Source organism: Nannospalax galili, unplaced genomic scaffold (genome assembly GCF_000622305.1).
Source record: "Nannospalax galili isolate Female #2095 unplaced genomic scaffold, S.galili_v1.0 scaffold1299, whole genome shotgun sequence".
NCBI lineage: Eukaryota > Metazoa > Chordata > Mammalia > Rodentia > Spalacidae > Nannospalax > Nannospalax galili.
This window is the reverse complement of record NW_008343660.1, coordinates 246,084-268,031: the sequence shown is the minus strand read 5'-3', so window position 1 is coordinate 268,031 and position 21,948 is coordinate 246,084. Positions and strand designations below refer to the sequence as shown.

The following is a 21,948-nucleotide window of genomic DNA, read 5'->3' as shown; positions in this document are numbered from 1 at the left end:
GCTCCTGAGGAACAACACCTGAGGTTGTCCTCTGGTTTCTGTATAAACATGTACAGACACAAACACACATACACAGGAGACACTGGGTACTAGAAGAAACAAGGCATTTCTGACTCCTAGGTTGAGTAGACAGAACTAAGCTTCCGAAGAGATGGCAGTAGCTAGAGCTCAGCCTGTACAGAGAACTCCCAAGGGTTACAGAAAATTTCCCTTCAGTATTCTGCAGAGTGCTAAGCAGCACATGTATGACATGTATGTAAGGAAAAAACTCCTCAAGAAGTCAAGAGGTTTGCTTAGAACACTTAGAAGGAACTTAGCACTCACAAAGCCTAGGAATAAAGCCTGTTCCTAATAGCCAGACATAGAGTAAATTGCTCACAAGTAGCCTGAATCTGTGTGTGAATATGGAGCCCCAGTGCTTCCAGTGCAAAAGCTGAAAAGTTCAAACTGCTCCCATGAACCCCAGCTGTGTCTTAGAACAAAGCCCAGAATTATGTGTAGTAACACAAAAATATCCATAATCAACAAAATTGGGTTGAAAATTCCTAAATCCAATCAAGTACATCCAGTCATGCAAAGAAACAAGGCAGTGCAGCAAGCAAATCCGAGCCCAAGCTGTAATAGATGGAAGAGTTCCCAAAGACCATGAAATGTGAGCACAATTTTGTGTCATGTGAAGAAGGCAGAAGAGGGAAGATTCAAAATCTTAAGCAAAGACAAGGGAGACTTTTTAAAACTATGTCTGAGTGTATTGCCCACATATAGGTAGGTGCACCCATATCGTACAATGACCGTGGAGGCCAGAAGGTGTTGGACCCCTGGAACTGGAGTTACGGATTGTCATTAACCGCTCTGTGGATGCTGGGATGCAAACCCAAGGAGAGCCTCTGCAAGAGCAGCCAGTGCTCTTAACCACTGAGCCATCGCTGCAACCCCAGGGGATTTATTTTTAAAGGTCCATGTTAGACTTTGGAGATAGTAACCACAGTATCTGAGATAAAATCTACATTGAAAGGGATTAAAGAAAGACTAGACATTGCAGAAGAAAAGATTACTGAACTTGAAACCATCCAGATTGGAACATAAGAGAAACAGAAAAAAAAAAAAGAGTACCAAAACATGTTTAAATGGACAGGGCATTTATGACCTGTGGGACAACCTCATGTGGTCTAATATATAAATACTGAGCGATCTTAAAGAAAGTAGGGCAGAGACAGCAGAAATACGTAGCTTAAATACCTGAGAAAATGATGGCTGAAATGTTTCCAAATGTGAAAACTGTACACCTATAGACTCAAGACTCTTAAGAAACACGAAACACCAGTGCACATCACAATCAAATTGCTCAAAAGGGGAAAAATGCTAGAAAGTCTTAAAAGCAGCAGAGGGAAGAAAAGAATGTAAGATGGCAAACCTCTCCTTTTCTCCCTCTCTCTCCCTCCCCATCTCTTCTGCCTCCCCTTCTCTGACAAGTTCTTACTATGTAATTCAGACTGGGCTCAAATTAGCCCTGCCACCTCATCTTTGAACCAAGGGCTGGGATTACAATGACGGATTTTTCATTGGACTCATCTTTCAGAGTGTTAAAAGGAAAAGAAGAAAAGCCATCTATTTAGAATCTCTACCTGCAAAGACAATTTAAAAATGAGAACAACGGCTGGAGAGATGGCTCAGTAGTTAAGAGCACTGGCTACTCTTGCAGAGGATTCAGATTCAATTCCCAGAATCCACATGACAGCTCACAACCTTCCATAACTCCAGTTCCAAGATATCAGACACCTTCTTCTGTCCTCCTTGGGCATTACATGTGGTGTACTTATATACATGCAGGCAAAACACTCATACACATAAATAAATAAATTAAATAAATAAATAAATAAATAAATAAATAAATAAATAAATAAGGCAAAAAGGCCTTTTCAGAGACAAAAGCTGAAAGAAGTCATTACTAGTATCCTCTCTGCAATTAATGCTAAAGGAATTCAGTCCTTCACGCAGATGAAATATGTGTCTGTATATGTGTGTATATATACATATATGTGTATATATACATATGTGTGTATATATGCATATGTGTGTATATACCTGTGTATGGACAGAGAGGGAGGGAGGAAGAGAGAGAGAGAGAGAGAGGGAGAGAGAGAGAGAATTGTGATATTTCCCAGGTTATTCTCATTCTCATGATCCTCTTGCCTCAATCTCCAAAGTAGTTGAAACTATAGGTCTTCTCTACCATGCCCAGCTGTTACTTAAATCTCTTTAAAAGACAATTTGACTATTTAAACAAAAATAAAAACAATGAATGGGCATGGTGGGGCACAGCTTTAATCCCACAACTCAAGGGGCAAAGGCAGATGGACCTTCGTGCATTGGAGCAAGCCTAGTCCACATAGCTAGTTCCAGGCCATCCAGGGCCACATAGTGAGACCCTGTCTCAGAAAAACAAAATAAGCAAAATAAAAACTATGTAGTGTGTAGTGTAATATCTGTATAAGTAAAGTCCTTGACAAGATTAGTGCAAAGGCTGTTTGCTTCTGTTGATTCTGCATAAGGATTTCAGAGTTCTTGTACTGTACATGAAGTAGGATCATATCACATGGAGGCAGAATGTGATATCTTAAATACAGTGTACAAATCTTTTAAGTGATCAGTAAAACAAAATAACATCCCCCTAAAAGAAACGAAAGTGAATCACAGAACCTATTCCATTGATGCAGAAGGAATCAGAATAAAAAGAACAAAGAACAGATGGGACCCACATTAGAAAGCACATTAGCAAACTCAGCCAATTCGGTGACCACGTTGAATGCAAGTGGTTTAAGCACCAGAACTGTAAGTTGATAGAAGCCATAGAGAAAAAGGCAGAAAAGATAGAACTCCAGCAACACTTGGCACTTGAGTTAACCTAACTCACATACAAAATGCCCCAGCTAACTTCAGAGTCCATATTCTCCACTGTCTATGGAGTATTTATTTACCAAGATAGACCAGATTCTGGGATATAAAGCTAGTATACATTTAAAATGGATTAAAGCATACAAACTTAGTTCTTTGACCACCATAGAATTAAACCAGAGAATAATAGCAAATAGCTATCTGCCTAATATTTAGAAACTGAATAGCATATTTTAAAGTAATTTGTGCAGCAAAAACTCAAACACAAACTTAAGTGTTTTAAGCCAAGTAACAACTTAGAATTCAACATTTCCCTATTTGTGAGCCATGGCTAACATAGTTCTTATGATGAAATGTGCAGCACTTCAATATTAGAAGAGATGAAAGCTCAACTTCCACTTTAGGAAACTGGAAAAAAAAAAAGCAAAGCAAATCTAAAGTAAGCAGAACAAAGTATCTAACACCGAGAACAGAAACCAATGGGGAAAAGCACAAGATCAGTTTAGTGGAAACTAGCTCTTTGAGAGTATAAATGAAATTACTGAGCTTCTAGCCAGTGATAAGGAAAAAAGACACATATTCTCCTTGTCGGAATATGAAAAGTCTTGCCAGTAGAGACTCTCCTAATATTAAATGGAAAGTAAGGAAAATACAAATTTCTGCCAGTAGATTTGACAATTTAAAAATTGCCAGATTTTACAATTTTAAATTGAATTTTCAGTTTAAGCAAGCTTCTCCAAAAACAAAACAGAAAACCTTTCTAGAGAGCTGGAGAAGAAGAAATAATTTCCAACTCATTTTCATGAGACCATTGCTCCAATTCTAAAACCAGACCATAAAAACAGAAAATTATGGGGTTAGAGAGAGGGCTCGGTGGTTAGGAATGTGTACTGCTGTTGCAGAGGACCAAGTTTGGTTCCCAGCACCCACATCCAGCAGTTCACAACCTCCTGTAACTCCAGCTCCGGGGAGATATGATATGCTCTGGCCTCCTCAGCCACCTGCACTCAAGTGCACATACCCCTACCACAAGCATAAACACACAAGCACAATTTAAAACAGATATTTTTTTAAATGAAAACTACAAACAACCCCGTAAACACATATTTAAAAAAAAAAAGCTTAACAAAATGTTAACAAACTGAATCCAGCAATGTATAACAAAACATCACCACAAATAGAGTTTACCCTCAAAATATAAGATTAAGTTTAATTCCAAAATCATTGTTACCATATTAACAAGCTGAAATGATAACTATGTCATTATCTCTCTATATAAAGAAAAAAACCTTTGACAATTTAATATTTATTCTTAATTTTTTTTCAAAAGTTGAGCATGGTGGCACATGTCTGTACTCCAAACACTGAGGAGGCGGAGGCAGGAAGGTCAAATTTGAGGCCATCTCAACTACATAAGGAGACCCTATAGCTCATTCGTAGAGCATTGGCCTAAAATTCTAGCAAGAGACCCTGAGTTTGATCCCCAGCACTGTAACAAAACAAAACCTCCTGGCAAACTGAGAACAGAAAGAAACGTTCTCACCTGCACAGGAGCATCTCTGAAACCCCTATTGCTGTGGGCATTGTACATCATGCGAAAGGCAAACACGTTGCCTTAGCATCAAGAAGGCAAGGGGTTTTTTGTTCTTGATGCCTCTGCTCCATGTTACGTTGGAGGCTCTAGCAACATAATTAGAAACAAAAATTAAGTATTCAGATTAAAAAGATAGGAAGTATCTCTATTTATAGGCAACATAATCTTCAATGTAGAAAATTTTATAGAACCTTCAAGAAAAGGCTATGAGAACTAATAAGCAAGTGAGGCATGGTTTCAGAATACAAAAGTCAATACTCAAAATCATTTGTAGGGACTAAGGATGCAGCTCATTCGTAGAGCACTGGCCTAGAATTCTAACAAGAGGCCCTGAGTTTGATCCCCAGCACTGTAAAAAAATGAAAGTGTGTTTATATATTAGCAATGAAAAATCAACAATTAAAACTTTTAAGTAGTATTTGAATACTTAGCTATAAACATAATAGTGATACACTGTCATCAGTGTATTGGTGTATTACTGTGGAAGATTAAATGTAGCCTGAATAAACAGAGGTGCTTTGTTCATATGTCAGACAATTCAGTATTGTTTAGATACATTTCGTCCCAAATTGGCCAATAGATTCAGGACAATCTTAGTGAAGATCCCAGCAGACATTTTATAGAAAATGGCAAGATAATTCTAAAATGTGTATGAAAATGTAAAGGATCAAAATAACTTTCAAAAAGAGCAAATCAAGACATTGTGATGGTGACATAAAGCAGACAAGTAGAAAAATGGGAAAAGACGGTCTATAAATAGGTCTGCAGATACATAGAAAAGTGATTTCCAATAAAGGTGAAAAGGCATAGTCTTTTTAACAGGGCTGCTGGAACACACAGATATTCACATTGAAAAAAAAAGAACCTCAGTCATGTAGCATACATTAACCCAAAATGATCAAAGACCTAAATGTAAGAGCTTAAAAAAATTAAACCTTTAGCAGAAAATCCTTGAAACCTTAGATTAGACAAAATATTTATTTTAGATATGGCCTCAAAAGTACAATCCATAAAAGAAAAAAATTAGTAAATTGGGCTTCATCAGATGAAGACTTTGGAAGTCACTATTCAGAGAATGAGAAGACAAGCGATGGGAAGCTAGAGAAAATAATGTGTTACATAAAGGACACTTGAGAACACATTAAGAACTCTGAAAACTCCATGATAAAGAAGCAGCCTGAGTTGGAATGGGCAAAGAGCCCAGCATGGTAATGCATGCCTCTAATCCCAGCATTTAGGAGGCAGAGGTAGGAGAATCTGGAGTTGAAGGCTAGCCTGGATTACCCTGTCTCAAAAATTAAATTTAAATTTTTAAATGGGCAAAGAATTTGAACAGGCAGCTGACAAATAAGCACACAAAAGGGGCTTACTGTCTTAGTCATTAAAGAAGGCAAATTGAAGCCACAAGGAGGTGTCACAGTGCACCGACAAGAATGCCATACAGAGGGAGCATGCTAAATATCAGCAAGGCTTTGGAAGAACCAGAGTGCTCATGCACTTCTGGGGAAATGTGAAATGATATGCCCAGATTAGAGAATGATGCAGTTTCTCAAAAGCTTCAACTTGTACATACCATATGATCTATCCACTCTTGTGGATACTCACCCAGGAGAACCGGAAACTCATGTCCATAGGAAATCTTAAGCACTAATGTTCACAGCAGCTTTATTTGTAGTAGCCCAAAATTGGAAACAACCCAAACACCTATCAGTAAATGTGAATGGATTAAAATTTGTACTACGTCTATGCAGCAAACACAACTCAGCAATAAAATAACATTTTTTTTTCTTTTTTATTAATTTTTTAGTTAACACACAAAATAATGGGTTTCATTATTGTATTTTCTTTTTAAATATTTTTTATTAATTCTTTGAAAGTTTCAGACGATGTAGTTTGATCATAGTCACCTGCCACTTCTCCCCCTAACTCCTCCAAATTACACCCCTTTCTCTCTCCAACTTTGTGTCTTCTTTTTAAATTATAACCTATCAAGTCCAATTTGTGCTGCCCACATACTCCTGGGTGTGGGGCCATCAACTCGAGGGTAGCCAACCTGCTAACTACCTCAGCCTTAAAACTGACTCTCCCTTCCCCAAAAGCCATCAACTGTCCCTAGCTCCTCAGTTAGAGGTGGGGGCTCATGAACTCCTTCCCCCTCTATGCTAGATGTTGACTGGCTTGATCGTGTACAGGTCTTGTGCAGGTAGCCTCACTGACTGTTAAGTTCATGAGTGCAGTGGTCCTGTCATATGAAAAAACACTGTTTTAGTCCAGTTCCCCTGACTTCTGGCTCTTACAGTCTTTCTACCCTCTCTTCCACCATGGTTCCTAAGCCTTGATATGGATGGGGTTAGTATAGATGTCCTGTTTGTGGCTGAGCATTCCACTGACACTCTCTGCAGTTGGACTAGTTGCACATTTGTGTTAGCCACCATCCACTGCACAAAGAAACTTCTCTGATGAGCTTTGAGAGCTGCACTTAATCTATGAGTAAAAAGATGGGAATTTAGAGGGCAGATGATACTATGTCCAGTTAGCAGAATTAATAGTAGTAGGTTCAACCCTGGAGCCTGTGAGCTTCCCAATCCTGGGTTCTTGACTAGATTTGCAACACCAGGCATATGTCTCCTCATGTGGATCAGACCTTAAACTCAATCGGAAAACTGTTTGTTACTCCAAAAACATTACTATTGCACCTACGGGCATATCCTGCCGTGCCGGTCATTATTGTAGTTCACAGGGTTCACAACTACATAAGACTATTAATGATTATTTTCTTCCAGCAGCCCACGTAGCACCTTTTGGTACTGTGAGAGCTAGCCAATGGGAAGGAAGCTTCCTGGTCAGTACCAACTTGATTTTCTCCATGCCCTATGACCAATGTGCATGGTGTCTTCAGCAATAGGGTCTTACCGTTAAGTTCTGGTGTGTGGTCAAGAGTTATGGCAATTGTGTGTATTGTTTGGAGGTTGTGTGGGACACCTTTGACCAACAATTCAAGGAAAGGTATCCCGTACCTTGTACTAGACTTTATATTTGTCAACCTCTGGCTTCTGGGAGGAGCATAATCCCCTGTGAGGAGTAATCCCAATTAAATTCTTTCATGTGGCTTTTTCAAAAACCCTTAGTGTTGGTTACCTCTCCCTCCACCCCCTCCTCTGTCCTACCCTCTCAACCCTCTCCCCACTGAAACCTCCCTCCCTAACTAACATTATGGCATCTTCATACATGTATTTTATTAGACTTTGCTCGTTTCCCCCACTGCCTTCACGTGAACTCCCTTCTTTCTCCACCTCCTCCTGGTCCCCTTTCTCCCTGAAAATAGTCCCCCCTTCTGTTTCCATGTAGTATGTACACATAAGATGCATTGTCTGTGTGTATGAAATTCTAGATTCTGCATATAAGAAAATTAAATACTTCATCTCCCCCCTCTGTTACTTTCTTTTGTTCTCCCTCTCCAGAGACCCCTTCTTCCCCTACACAGTCCCCTTCTCCTTTCACATTTAAATCTAGATTTTGCATATGAGAGAAAACATGCTGCATGTGCCTTTCCAAGTCTATCTTGTTTCACTTTCTAGTTCCATCCATTTTCCAAATAACATGACATTCTTCCAGTGTGAATAAAACCCTGTTGTATATATGTAGCACATTTTCTCTATCCATTCATCTGTTGATTGTCATCTAGCCTGGTTTCATTTCCTAGCTATTGGAATAGTGCTGCAATAAATGCAGACATGCAAGTACCTCTGGTATGGTGACTGAGACTCCTTCAGGAGTTGTACATCTAGGTCATATGAGTAGTTCACACTTTAGCTTTTTGACACATCTCCACACTGATTTCCATAGTAGTTGTACCAGGGTACGTTCTTACCAACAGTATGCAAAGAGGAACAAACTTTGATATAGCCAGCAGTATGAGTACATGGGTAAAGAATTATTCTGAGTAAAATGATTTAGACAGAATAGGATATATATTCTGTGATTCCATTTACATATAACTCTGGAAAAGGCAAACAGATACTGTCAGAAAGCTGACCAGTGCAGGGTCACTGAGAGGTGCAAGGAAGGACCTAGTCCAGGGTTTAGGACTCTGGGTGATATTTATGTTTACTATGTTTATTGTAATGATGGCTTCCCAGTTGCATACATATGTCAAAATAACAATCACTACAGATATGTAGAATTTGTCTTACGTTAATGCTGTTTTCAAAAATAAGACAGAAAGAAGACTTGCTACTGGAATGCATACTGCCAATAAGTATCAGAGAAAACCACATCCTATAATGTAATTGTGGACAGTATATTTTAAAATTCCTCCAAGGATACTTTTTAAAGCAAAGAAGGCATCATAAAAGTAATCTTTACCTGGAGTGTATCTTTTTCAGGGTTCCTAGGGCAATAGTGTTTCCTTGAAGATGTTCATGGGTTCGCTGCACGGTTCCAGTGACCACAGGGTTAGGGTTTTGTTGCTCATGCTTTGTCTTGAAGTGACAGAGGACAGATGTAATAGCTGACTGTGTCTGCGTGTACAGTTTAATTCATTCATTAAAGTATATCTTTTGGTTAGATATTTAGTCTACTTAACATCCTAGCCAAATTTCAACTTGGAAACTTGCATGTATTTCATCAAAACACATTTCAAATAATTCAAAACGATTCATTTCCTCTTAATACAAAACTATTTAGTGCTTAACTAATTATACCTAAAAGTTTCATTTTAGCCTCCTCAAAAATGCAAACTACTAACCTTAAAGTGTGTCTGTTTTAAGTGTTCTATTAAAAGACCCAAGGTTAAAGAATGCAAGTGCAAAGGCTCAGAGGGCTTGATAGATTGTGTTTCTCCAGACATTTCTGGCTTTGTTATGCCAGTCCAGCCTGACTGTGTTGCTTGGCAGTCCTGCTCCTTCTGCCAGGGTCATGGCAGTGGAACTGTGATGGTCTTTCCTTCCTTCTCCATCACTCTGGCAGGGATGGTGACCCAGTCTTTTTTCTTCCAGGGTTTGAACGGCATGTCTGTGGATGAGAAGCCTGACTCCCCCATGTACGTGTATGAGTCCACAGTTCATTGTGCCAACATCCTCCTGGGCCTCAATGACCAGCGGAAGAAGGACATTCTCTGTGACGTAACATTGATCGTGGAGAGAAAGGAGTTCCGAGCTCACCGGGCTGTGCTGGCCGCGTGCAGTGAATATTTCTGGCAGGCGCTGGTTGGACAGACGAAAAATGACTTGGTGGTCAGCTTGCCTGAAGAGGTATAGTCACTTGGTTTATTTGTGTGGTTGTTACGGGAGGTTTTATTGACTTATAAAAAACTGCTAAGTAGGAGGTAAAAAGTGTATGCTATACCACATCGATGTCCACGTCACCCACGTGTTGGTTTGTGGCATAGCCAGTTTCTGTTTGATACACTTGAAGTCTCAGATGCATGAATACAAAGTGAGCATGCCTCTTTAAGGGAACTGAACCTCACCGGGGGCCCAGGCCCTCATAGTTTCTAGTTCACTTAAACTTCGGATTTTGAATAGTTCAGCCTCAGTCTAGTGCAGTCTTCAATGTGGGATCTGAATCACTGCTATGGTTTCTCTCTTTCAAATGGTTTAAGGATTGCCTGATTTCCCTTGAGAATAAAAGAGTGAAAGCATTCACAGGACCTTCCTTGCTTAGGAGAAAAATAAAGCTGCCAGAAATTCTCATCATTAATATAGTGAGATTCTAAGAAGTGTAAACTTGCCTTTCTCACCAGTGTGGAAAATACCCCCTCAAGTTTCTTAATTACTTCAGTGAAGCCAGTCATTTTGGTACTTTGGGGACACTAGGACCTGCTCTGTCCAGAGATTACAGTCAGGTGTTTTGAGCAACAGGGACTCAAAGGATGGGCTTCATAATGGTAAACCGCTAAATTGGTCACTCTTCAAACTGTGTGTACAATTCTTTAATCATTCTGACCTCCCTCTATTTTCAGAAAACTAAAGAGTATTTCTAAGTATACCTAGGCTTTTATAATCAGGGCAGAGTATTCTCTCTGCACCGCCACACAGTGTAAATCCTAGAGCCACCACCAGCCAGTTGCTAACTGTGCACTGCACAAGATGCAGGGACACAGCTCACATCCATTGTCTTCATAAATAGAGATCTAGGGTTGCACATCCTTCCCCTGAGCAGCTCTTCACATCAATCTTAGGAGAAATCAAAGATCTTTCACTTAGAAGTACAGAGTTAAAGATTACAACTACCACTAAATTCCAGGAGTCACAAACCTAGATGCCTTCAGAGACATGGCAAGTAATATTAATGAGTAAACAGGTTATATGTAAAATAGGAGGAAGTGAGGAGGCAAGCACCTTCTCCACCAAAGGACACCCCAGTCTAACCTGAAAGAAAGACAGAAAGGGCTGAGGTGAAGCCCAGTGATAGAGCACTTGCACAGCATGGGCCAACCTCTGGGTTCAGTCTCTAGCACTGAAAACAAGATGTGTGTGGCTACCTGCACAGAGCAGAAGAGTGGACCTCCAAAGAAAGTGAAGACGGAATAAGCATCAGCTATCTTCATGAATGAACATCCTTTTTATATTCACCGTGAACTGCGCCGTTTCTATTCCTCATGCAGTAGTGTGTACGTGGCTAGAGAGACGTGACAAGGAAAAGAACAACTCATCTGAAGATGAAGTAAGCAGTCTTGGGCTGGGTAACGGACCCTCATGTACCAAAGAACAAAAGAAGACAGAAGAATGAATGGCAGCCGAGGTGTGGTCCTGGGTTGGGCTTTCCCCATCTGCACTAATGGGGCGTAACACAGATGTCTGATGAGTGCCCCTAGAATTAGGTGAGATAATAAATGGAAGGTTTTCTGCCCAACCCACTCCATAGCAAGCATTCCTCAAACACGGTCCTTTCTTCTCTAGATGGGAGCAAGAACATCTTCCTTACTTATTCCAACTCTAGAATTCTCTGGAACTATTTATAAAACTTCCAGTTCTCCAAAGTAGTCTTGGGGAAGGAAGTGATCTTATTGTATATTTATTATTTGTTTTCTGTTTGAGAGCCATTTCATGTGTATGTATATTTTACTGATTTTCAAAAAATTAGGTGATCTTAAAATATATATACAAATGAAAATCATACTTTATGTAGTTAGTCTCTTCTTTGACTCTGTTGGCCCCATCTTGAGACTCTCTAGACTGTGTACCCTAAGCCCAAGCCTGTTCCCAATTATAACTTGGATTCTGATCTAGTTAATCTCTCTAAGCCCCAGTTCTTGTAAGAATCTGAAGCCCTTAGAATATTTATCAAAATATAATACCAGTCTGGTGAAATGTAAAGGAAGACAGGATATAAACACATATTACAAATCCGTGAAGTTTCATTTCAGATCGAACACTTAATATAATTCTTTCTCTCCATGGCATTACACATGCCCCTTCAAAGAGAACACTGCCTGCTGTGGTGGACATCTCATAAAAGTCTACTTGACCTTTCTGCTTGTATTACAGTTGAGAAAGAATTGTCTGTGTAGTGATTTTGCTGCTCCAGCCCTGCAAAGTGACTTCCATCCCTGTATCATCTATGCTACACAGCTTTCTATGCTACTCAGCTTTCTGTCACTTGGTAAACATACTCAAGAGAAACAACTTAAAGGAGGAAAGAATTCTACTGGCTCGCATTTCAGTGGTTTCTGTCCATAGTCACTTGTCTCCACTCATTCACGGCGATGAGGCAGAGCATCATGGCAGAACAGTATAGTGAAATAGAGCTCGCCTCATATTGGCCAGGAAGCAGAAAGAATAAACTAAGGACCAAACAAGACACATCCTTTAAGGTGGCACCACCAAGACTTACTCCAACCAGGCCCCACTTCCTTTAGTTTCATTGATAATATTTGAGCCCATGTGATCCAGTTACCTCTAAGCACTGCTGCATTGGAGGCCACCCTCAGCTATGCCTCTAGGGGCTATCTCAGACCAAAACTATTAAAATCTGTTCATTGTTCATGTTCCTGAAATCTTCGGTTATAACTAGATATGTTGTTTTTTCCTTAATTAACATGAATTTATATTAATAGTAACCCAGCTCTTAAATGTCTTTCTATTGGGGCCTACAAACCAGCCCCAGTGGCATTTTCCTTTGTGGATCTGCAGTTGTTCCAAGACCTACTTTGGAGAGCCCTCCTCCTCTGTTCTGAGCAGCCTGTTCATGGCCCTTTGCATTGGACATTGTTTTCTGCTGCTTCTTCTGTGCACCCTGAAATATACTTGCGGGCTCACACTTAGCTCAGTGAATGACTTCGTACAATTTGAATGAAGTTGCAAATCAGTAAACATCACCTTAGAAAGTAACTACCTGGAATTAAGTGATATTTAGATCTTATAAGGAAAAGCATTAGATAGCGCCCTAGAAATTGTTGACCTCACATAATCCTATCACTGAATTCAAATCAACTTCTGGCCTTCCTTCACCCTTGTTCACACTTGCCACACCTCCCCACACACACCAGACAGTCAACACTGTGTGTCTCAGTCTCTGAGTTTGTCCTCACACCAGGAAACGTCCTAAAGCAAACTGTAGCCCTACCCCGCTCCTCCTTCTCTACCAGTTGCAATTCCAGCAAGTGCCAACTACCTGCAAGTCCCACAGTTTTACCTCCAAATTCTGATTCATGATGGGAAATAGCAATACCAGCAAATGAGAGCCATTCACAACCTCTGACCTGAGAAAGGGGAGAGAAAAATAGATGCCTCCTTCTTGAAGTCAAGGAATAATTGAACTGGACTGCTTTTACCTTTATTCCCTAAAGTGGAATGACAGAGACTGTAGGGTCAGTATAATCTGAGTGTTGTCTGTAGACACACACACACACACACACACACGGGGGAGGTCAGCAAATAGGAGAGACCACTGTGCCTAGTACTTCTCCATAATAGAGCAGATCATTTATCATTAGTAATTAAGGTCTTTGCTAAGAGAAGAAAAAGTGGCTGATGTTCCAGGCCCCTCAGGGCAGCTCTCGCACTTATTAGATTGAAGGTAACCCAGCAGACAGCACTTTAGCTATCATTCCGGAGGACATTTCAAACTTGATGCTCACCATGCCAGAGGTGGCCCATGGTATATGGAGTACAGAAGGCTAGTGTGGACTGTGCTTCTTTAGAAGGCCTGTTCATAGCATCCCTTCTCAGAAGGCTGCTGGGCTCCCTGCCCCTCCCCCTTCCCCAGCCCTAACAAGGTACTATCCAGAGATTACTGTCTCTGCACTATCACTTTTCTTGATCTTGTTTCCTGTGTTCTTTCACCATCCAGAGAAGGCAAAAGCTTCATGCAGAGAATGACTGCAGGGCAGAAGAGAGTAGACCCCTTCAGGGAGTCTTATGTCTTCTAGCTATTATAAATATTTTCAACCTGTGCTAGCCTGTTTCCTCACCCCCAACAACTCAGTAAGAAACTTTTTGGTTTTTTTTTTAACATAACAATGGATAGAAAGTGGACCCTAAAGAACGCTGAGTCCTGACCCCAGGGTGTGGTAGGATAATTTCTGGCAGAACTGCCAAGCACCAGAGTCCACAGCAAGATTACAGAACTTTCTCTCCCACAAGATTTCATAGAGACTATGAAAGCTGTTAATGTCTCTAGGGTGGTTTAGGAGACTCTCTTAAGGAAACAAGACAACCATGGTTATATTTGGATGGTCCTTGCTTAATGTACTTAATGCTGTTTGTGATGCTTAATGTACTTAATGCTGTAACACAGGGTTCCAACAGCCCTCAGCCTGGGCAAGGCTGTTGGGGAAGAAGTTCTGAGGGGCACAGTGGACAAAAGAGTCAGAAGGGAAAAGTACTCAACCACCCCTGAGCCAGAGCTGGCCCTTTGGCCTCCTCAGTTCGCCACCTAAGAGAACGCTGAGGTAAATACCACCATTCTGCTTTTAAAAGCATAAAGGCAAGTTTTAGGGACTGAGAAGCCACTGATGGAACCATGTCCTGTGACTACTCAAGCGGTCAGTGTCCTCAGGCTGTGTTCTTCAAGCATTTATTCATAAATTCAACAAACATTTATCAAGGTCCTGCTGTGTGCCAGGAGGTGCCAGTCTAGGTGTTGGGCGGACCTCACATCTCAGTGGGAAGAAGGTGAAAGGACAAAAACTAGTCAATATCAAATGCACTTTGTCGGATGCTGCTGAGGAAAATGAAATGGGGGCGGGGAGGGGGGCAGTAGGGAATGTCAGGGGAGAGGCATTGGGATTCTAAACAAAGTAGTCAAGAAAGGTAGTCAAGAAAGCCAGGTAGGGAAGCAGGGCAAACACTGAACTAGCTGAGACATGGCATGATGGCCTGACCATAGCAGTGGAGGGAGGTCAGTGTCAGATTCAGGTGCTGTTCTAAAGATAGAGATTATGGGGGTTTCTTACTAATTGGATATAAGAAAGGAGAGAAAGAGGAGAGGCCCTGATGATGCCAAATTTGGGGGATGTGCTAATAGAGAATGGAGTTGAGACTGGTCAAGATTAGGAGGAATGGGTTTGTAGGTAGACAGTAGAGGATTGGGAGTTCTGTCTCATATATATTGTTTGAGATACCAGTTGACATTCAAGTAGAGGTGTTTAATATACAGTTTGATAGCATAGCTGCAGTTCATGGGCAAAGTCTAGCCTAACATTACATATTTGAAAACCAGAGTATTGAAAGTCACCCAGCAATGTAGAAGCCATTTGTGATTTCACTGAGCACTTTGGGCACAGAAGCAATAGGAGCAAAAATTCAGCCCAACTGTGTTCTGCAGAGAATTGAAAGAGGGGAAGTGTAGAAAGCCTAGGCTGTTTTTGAGGTCTTTCAAATTAAAGGTTGCAGAGGTCTGAACCACTAGCCAAATGGAAATAGTTTTTCTGTTTTAGGTAGGACGAAACCCCAGCATACTTGCACACCATGGTGCCAATCACCAGCGTTTACTCATGCTCAGTTTTCCTTTCTTTCCCAGACACACAAGACTAAACTAGTAATCAAGTAGGCTGTGTCACGAAATGTAGCCGGTGACATGTAAGGTGAACTAATTTGACACTTTTAGCCAGAAACTATTAAAAGTAAGTTTGAGTTCCTCCCATCCGTTTTGTTATTCCAGGAATTAGTGAGCTGAAGCCCAAATCCCCCAGTTGCTGTTGGAGGATAACCATCTGGTTCAAATCATAATTTTTTGACAATTTCATGCATGTATACAGTGTATTCTGTTTATATCCATACGCCATTACCCTACTGTCCTGCCTTTCCCTCTGAACCCCTTCTTCTTCCCAACTGGTCCCCCAGTGGCAACACCCTTGAAGAAAATGACATACCATCACCACCACCACCACCACTTACAGCAACCATTAGCAGTCATTAGCTCCTCAGGAATGAGGAGGGGGCTCATGCAACCTCCTGTCTCTATGATGGAATGTTGGAGGGCCTAACCTCGTATCCACTGCTGCTGTGTGTTCATTAGTGTGATAGCCATGTCATATCTGGATGGCAGTGTTTAATGACATGCCTCCTGATCCCTGGCTCTTATATTCTTTCTGCCCCCTCTTCCTTGATGTTCCTTGAGCCTTGAAGTACTGATATGGGTGTCCTATTTAGGGCTGAGCATTCAGCTGTCACTTACTCTGAGCATTTTGATCAGATATGAGTCTCTACATTAACATTTGCCCTCTGCAAAAAGGAGCCTCTCTGCCTCATTAGATCACATTCTGACATGAGTGAGAAATCCATGTTAAGCCATTAAGATCTATTATTTTAGATAGATGTGGTGGAACAGACCTGTAGCTACTTGTGAAATTGTGAGGTTGAAGCAAGAGGATCACTTGAGTCCCTGAATTCAAGACTAGCCTTGGCAACAGGAGGCAGGGTAGGGAGAGGACTTGATGCTTTGTTACTACAGCAGAGATAACTTGTCCTAATGTCTGGCCTAATGGAAAAGTTCCAAAAGAAAGAAAAAAACCTTGATTGCATAGGAGACAAAACAAATGTCCCTGAAATGTATAGGAGAGGAAGGGATCTGCTGACCAAGGCACAGACAACTTTGCAAAACACATCCTTATCTGAATGGTGGAATGAGACCAGGTGATCTTTGAGGTCCAACCCCATGCTATATGTCTCTGATCCTTGAACATTTAGGTTTCTGCTAGAAGGAAAGAAGTGGTTTTGCTGGCCAGGGATTGAGAAGAGATGTTTGGATTGAGAGCCGGGAAATGGAGCCACATTATTCGGGAAAGAAAGAACCATAAGACTCCAAGAGAGATACCGATGCAAGTCTTTGGCTCATTTTTGTCAGCATTTTCTACTGAGAAAGAATCATATAGTCGTTCACGGGAGATGGCAGCATAAGAGCTGGAGGACAGTGGCTACTTGCCAGCCTAGAACATGGGCACAGCACCCAAGATGCAGTCACATCGTGGCTCCTTAGCCATGTCACGTTTTATAGTTTTGAGAAAATTATTTCATTTAATGACCTCAATATGAGTGTACAGAGTAGCAACGCGAGTTCCCAGCTTGACAAGCGGGGCTGCCATTCAGATTAATGAAACGTGATATGCTCAACTTCTTGGAAGGCTGGTGTTACAGAAACAGTAGGTGTTATTATTCCCATAAAAGGAAAGAACAGTCTTCTCTGATGAAATGGCTCTTACCTCAGAATCCTCATTAAAAGCTATGGTGCAATTTTCCAAGTTGCATTAGTGAGACTTGGCAGTAGATGAAAAAAAAAAAAAGCAAGCAAATAAGAAATCAAAATATTCCAGGTAACTACTCGCTGCCAAGTTAGAAATTTTCAAGTGTTAGAATCCTGAAGATAATTCTGAAATGCCTAAAGGCAGAACTTATTTATAGTAACACAAAGGTGACTTTTAACCCTGAAATCAGGGACTCGGTCTCATTGGGCATCCAAAAACACAAAGCCATCTATGGCTCTCTTTCTAAAGAGAGCTAATGGTATTGTCCATCTCTGGAGGCTGCAGGATGGTGCTGACACCAGGGAGCAAAGTGTAGTGTGAATAGCTACAACAGCTAATTTTAAAGCTGAGGCACATAAGATGTTTTCAAATGTCTTACATTTTTTTAAAATCCTGAGGCCAGTGTGTCTTATTTAAAGAAACATGCAGAAACATGTTCCTCTTTGGCATAGTATCAGGAGTTGAATATATCGAAACCTAAGACATACCTGAAAATCATTTTAAAGTGGTTTGATTTCAAAGGCACTTGGAAGCTTTCTTCACTATACCTATTTATCCTTGGTATCAAATTACTGCAATGATCAACATTTTAGATTTATAACAAAGCCTTTAACCACAATGTTGTTTGCATTAAATTTTGTAAAATTATTTGTGTATTTATTTTTAAACCCTTCTCTCCAGGTGAACAAAATATTCCTTTACATTTCTTCCTTTCTCCTATAATGGAGACTCTTAGCTGTTTCAATTAAAGCTAAAAATGGCTTTAAAGACAAAGTTCAGAGCTATAAAGTTCCTCACTTGATCAGTAATCCTCATTTCTATTATTTTGTCATATTTAATCATAGGACCTAGGCCTCTAACAGGGTATTTAATAAAATTTTTAATTCATGATAAGAAGTTTTGAGTTTTTAAAATTATTTCACTTCCCAACCAGATTATCCGCCCCCAAAAAGGTATGATAAAGAGAGAGTGGCTATCAGCCAGGGGGTTGTAGGTCATGCCAACATGAGCTGGCAGTGAGCCGCCGTCCAATTAGCATGGCTTCATGGCTGCCGAGCATCACTCCGGGGTAGATGGCTGAGGCACTTGTGATGTTCTCGTCCTTCACTGGAACCAGTCCTTCTTAGAATAGGTTTCTTGTTCAGTTACTACCTGTTCTACTTTGCCAATAAAAGTGCGGGACTATTTAGGCTAAAAGCCGAACGGAAGAAAAACTTTGATTGTGTATCTTATTTCTCTTTGCTTCCTGAAAACTGAGATTGCAATTAAACAGTCAAAGCACACTGTGTTTTTCAAGTGAGTCACAAGAAAGCAGTTTCCATACCAAAATACTTGAGAGTTGGAGTTCCAGAGCCAGTTTTTGTTCTGTCTTTTCTTTGGCAGTTTTAACATTTGGCACAAGTCTGAAGATATCAATAAAGTTACCTAATAATCTTAATGGATTCAAATTCCATTCAAAACTTGGAATATCACCAGACCGCTTCAGCATTCAGCTCTATTGTAGGGGTGTTCACAACATTTCTGGTGCGTGTGCAATCATAAAAACAGACAGCTTTTGACAGAGACTCCTCTTATGTTATGAACACCTGGAATCTTCGTTGGACACACTGCAAGCCAGGAAATTGATTCAGGAATTTTTTAATAAAAGTATCATAGCCAAGCATAGAGTGATGTATGGCTGTCATTTTAAAAAAGAAAAGGGATTTCCATTCTTCGACACACGAGGAGGGTAGACTTGTATGTGCACTGGTTAGTTAATACCAAACTCTTGTGTTCTTATTTGTTTTGGATCTTAACCAAATCCCAGGCTAGATAAAGGATTGGTTTGTTGTTGTTTTGAGAACTGAAATAATTACATAATAGCTCTTATGGTCTGCTATTACCTTGGAAGTGTTCTTTTTGTCCCCGTTGACTTGGCGCACATAGTACAATTCATCACTTTGCCATAGACTCCTAAAACATGTTGACAGTCTCTCTAACTGACGTTGGCACCACTTTCAAGCTCTCTGGTGATACAGTGAGCTTTACTGTCTATGATGGCCTTCCATGCACAGCCTGAGGAAGGCTGAGTGTGAAAAGTTAATGCATTCTGCACCCTGTGTGAGCACATTTTTTGACTGACTGGCAGCAAAGAGAAATACTGGCAGCTGTTCCCAGCCAAGCCAAAACGTTGGCCTGGGGGTGAAAAGAAATGCTGGGATGCAGCCAATGAAAGATTCCTGGGTTTAGAAGAAAATCAAAGGAAGGATGCAGAAGGTCACAATTGCAGGCTTCCAGCTTGTTAAAGTAACTGTTATTTAATTTCCCCTTTTCTTTATAAAAGATATTGTTAAATATCACTGCTACTCATATTTCCTGATAGTTTCTAAGCCATCTTTTAATTCCATTAATTTTTTTTATTCTTTGTATGAGAACCAAAATGGCAGATTATTCTTCCTAAAAGTGGAGTCGATGACATCATTCCTGAAGGCAGGATCAACAGCCAGAGCCAAGTGGAAAAGAGCAGGTTCATACAGAAGTGGCCACACTGTGTGTCAAGCCATGTTGAGTAGCACAGGTCAGAATGGAATGTTTGTGGGTCAGTTCAAAGATTTGTTCATGGTAGAGTTCAAGTCTGAGTTCAAACCTCAAAGTCTGAGTTCAATCCTCAAAAAAAAAAAAAAAAAAAAAGAATGTATCCAGAGTGTGTTTTCTGATGTCTCATAGATTATTATTGTTGTTTTGCACATTTCTAAAAGAGAAGGGGGGAGAAATGAAGAAAGTTACTAACAGGCAGGAAAAGCAGCTGCTAAGTGGCCCCAGGTGCCTTCCTACCAAAAGATGAGCACCTCTAACCTCAAGCGCTGTTGTAATGTTCGAACTTTCATTCTTTATCACTGAGTGCTTTGTGCTGGGGCAGAAGGTAGTCTTATGCCTCCTGCATCTGAAAGTGGATGTGTAACAATCTGAGAATTAATTGAACCCAAATAGGATGATAAAAAGATTAGAAGCATGGCACACCAAGATTTGGGGTAAGGTCTTCAGAGTTTGGGGAAGCCTGCAGAATAGTAAAGGGAAATAATTAACCAACACTTCGTGTAACTCTGGAGATTTTTTCTGGACACTCTAAATCCATCAGTTTTACAAGATGCTTATGTAAAGAAATGCAATGGCCTTTCAACATTCCACTTAACAAAGTATCTCCACGCTACCTAATTGAGGCTGTTACAGTAAATGTTGGCCAGATGTTTATATTTACTGGCGATGAGAAGAAATGGTATTCTACCTACAAATAAGGGATTTCAGCTATATTCAAAGAATGCTTACAGTAATACAAGATGCTAGATGCTGGATTAAAGTGTGAGGTGAGAGAGAGAGAGAGAGAGAGAGAGAGAGAGAGAGAGAGAGAGAGAGAGAGATCAGGACAAGATGACACAAGCACAGCACTTCTTAGAAGCAGAGGAATGGGCCACATTTTACAGGTCATTTCTTTGGAGGATTAGCTTAAATATGTAAGCAAGATCACCTCTATGATGGTTTATATTGATTGTAAACTTGACAGGATCTAAAATCACCTTAGAGACGAACTCTGGGTATGTCTATGAGGCATTGTCTAAATTATGTTAGTTGGGATTGAAGATTTACCCTAACTACTGGACCCACATCAGGTGGCTCACACTGCTTGTAACTCCAGTTATTCCGGAGATCCAGTGACTTCCTCTGGCCTCTGCGAGCACCTGCACTCATGTTCACATACTCCCTCAATACACATAATTAAAATAAGATCAGTCTTTAAAATTAGTTCCTAAAGAACCAGCAATTCAGAGTAAATCTTCAGTAGAGTCATCAGCAATAGAGTCTAAGTAGTAGACTTCAATCTCAGACCCATTTCTTTGTTCTCTGCATCTCAAAAGGACCAGTGATTTTCAGTGTTTCCGTGGTTACCTATAAGCTAGTGTTCTCGTTTCTGCATCTTCAGCTCTATGCTCTCACACTTTAGGTTAAAAAAGAAATCAGTATATGTTCTGGTCTGTAACAAAATACTCTGACCACTACCAGTTTGGGGAGGAAAGAGTTTATTTTTCTGACATCTCCCAGGTCACAGTTCATCAGGGAGCCCAAGGTAGGAACCCAGAGGCAGGAGCTGGAGCACAGGTCATGGAGGAACACTGCTTACTGGCTTGCTCCCCTGGCCCCTGCTCAACCTGCTTTCTTATACAACACAGGCCCACCTGTCCAGGAGTGGCACCACCCACAGTGGCTGGGTCCTCCCACATCACTCAATAATCAAGAAGATGTCCCACAGACATGGCCACAGGGCAGTCCTATGGAGACAATTCCCCAACTGAGGCTCCTTCAACCCAGGTGTGTCAAGTTGACACTAAAGCATTCAGTATGGTATAGATATATGTCAGAGCCTGATGATGCCCCACCATGTGCTTGCATACCCCATTTCCAGGGATTTCTGAAAGGCACTGCAGTGCCCCTGTCATGAGCGTTACATCTCATTTCTAGGTCTTTCTTTTTTAATTATTAATTCATATGTATTTTTTTCCTGAATATATGTAAGCACACCATGTGTGTGCAATGCCCGAGGAGGCCACAAGTACACAGCTCTGCAGAAGGCTGCTGAATTTCAAGAGGTTAAAGTCCTTGCGTTCAAGGTTATTTTTGATCCAGTGCTGCATATTTTTAAGTGTTATGAAGCTAGCAAAGGTGATCAATTGGGCTAAAACCATTATGGCAAGCCATTGACATGGCTGAGCAGGTAAAGCAGTTGCCACCAAGCCTG

At 40.7% G+C, this 21,948-nt stretch overlaps 1 protein-coding gene across 2 annotated transcripts in view; it reads left to right on the top strand.

Moving 5' to 3' along the window:
• The window catches only part of Bach2 (BTB domain and CNC homolog 2), a 388,592-nt gene that overhangs the window by 285,615 nt on the left and 81,029 nt on the right, over nucleotides 1-21,948 (top strand). For both annotated transcript variants that reach the window (XM_008839955.3, XM_029566868.1), the window contains exon 4: nucleotides 9,487-9,741. In XM_008839955.3, the coding sequence (XP_008838177.1) occupies nucleotides 9,499-9,741 (243 nt within the window). In that variant the 5' untranslated portion in view covers nucleotides 9,487-9,498. The remainder of the gene's footprint in view (nucleotides 1-9,486; nucleotides 9,742-21,948) is intronic.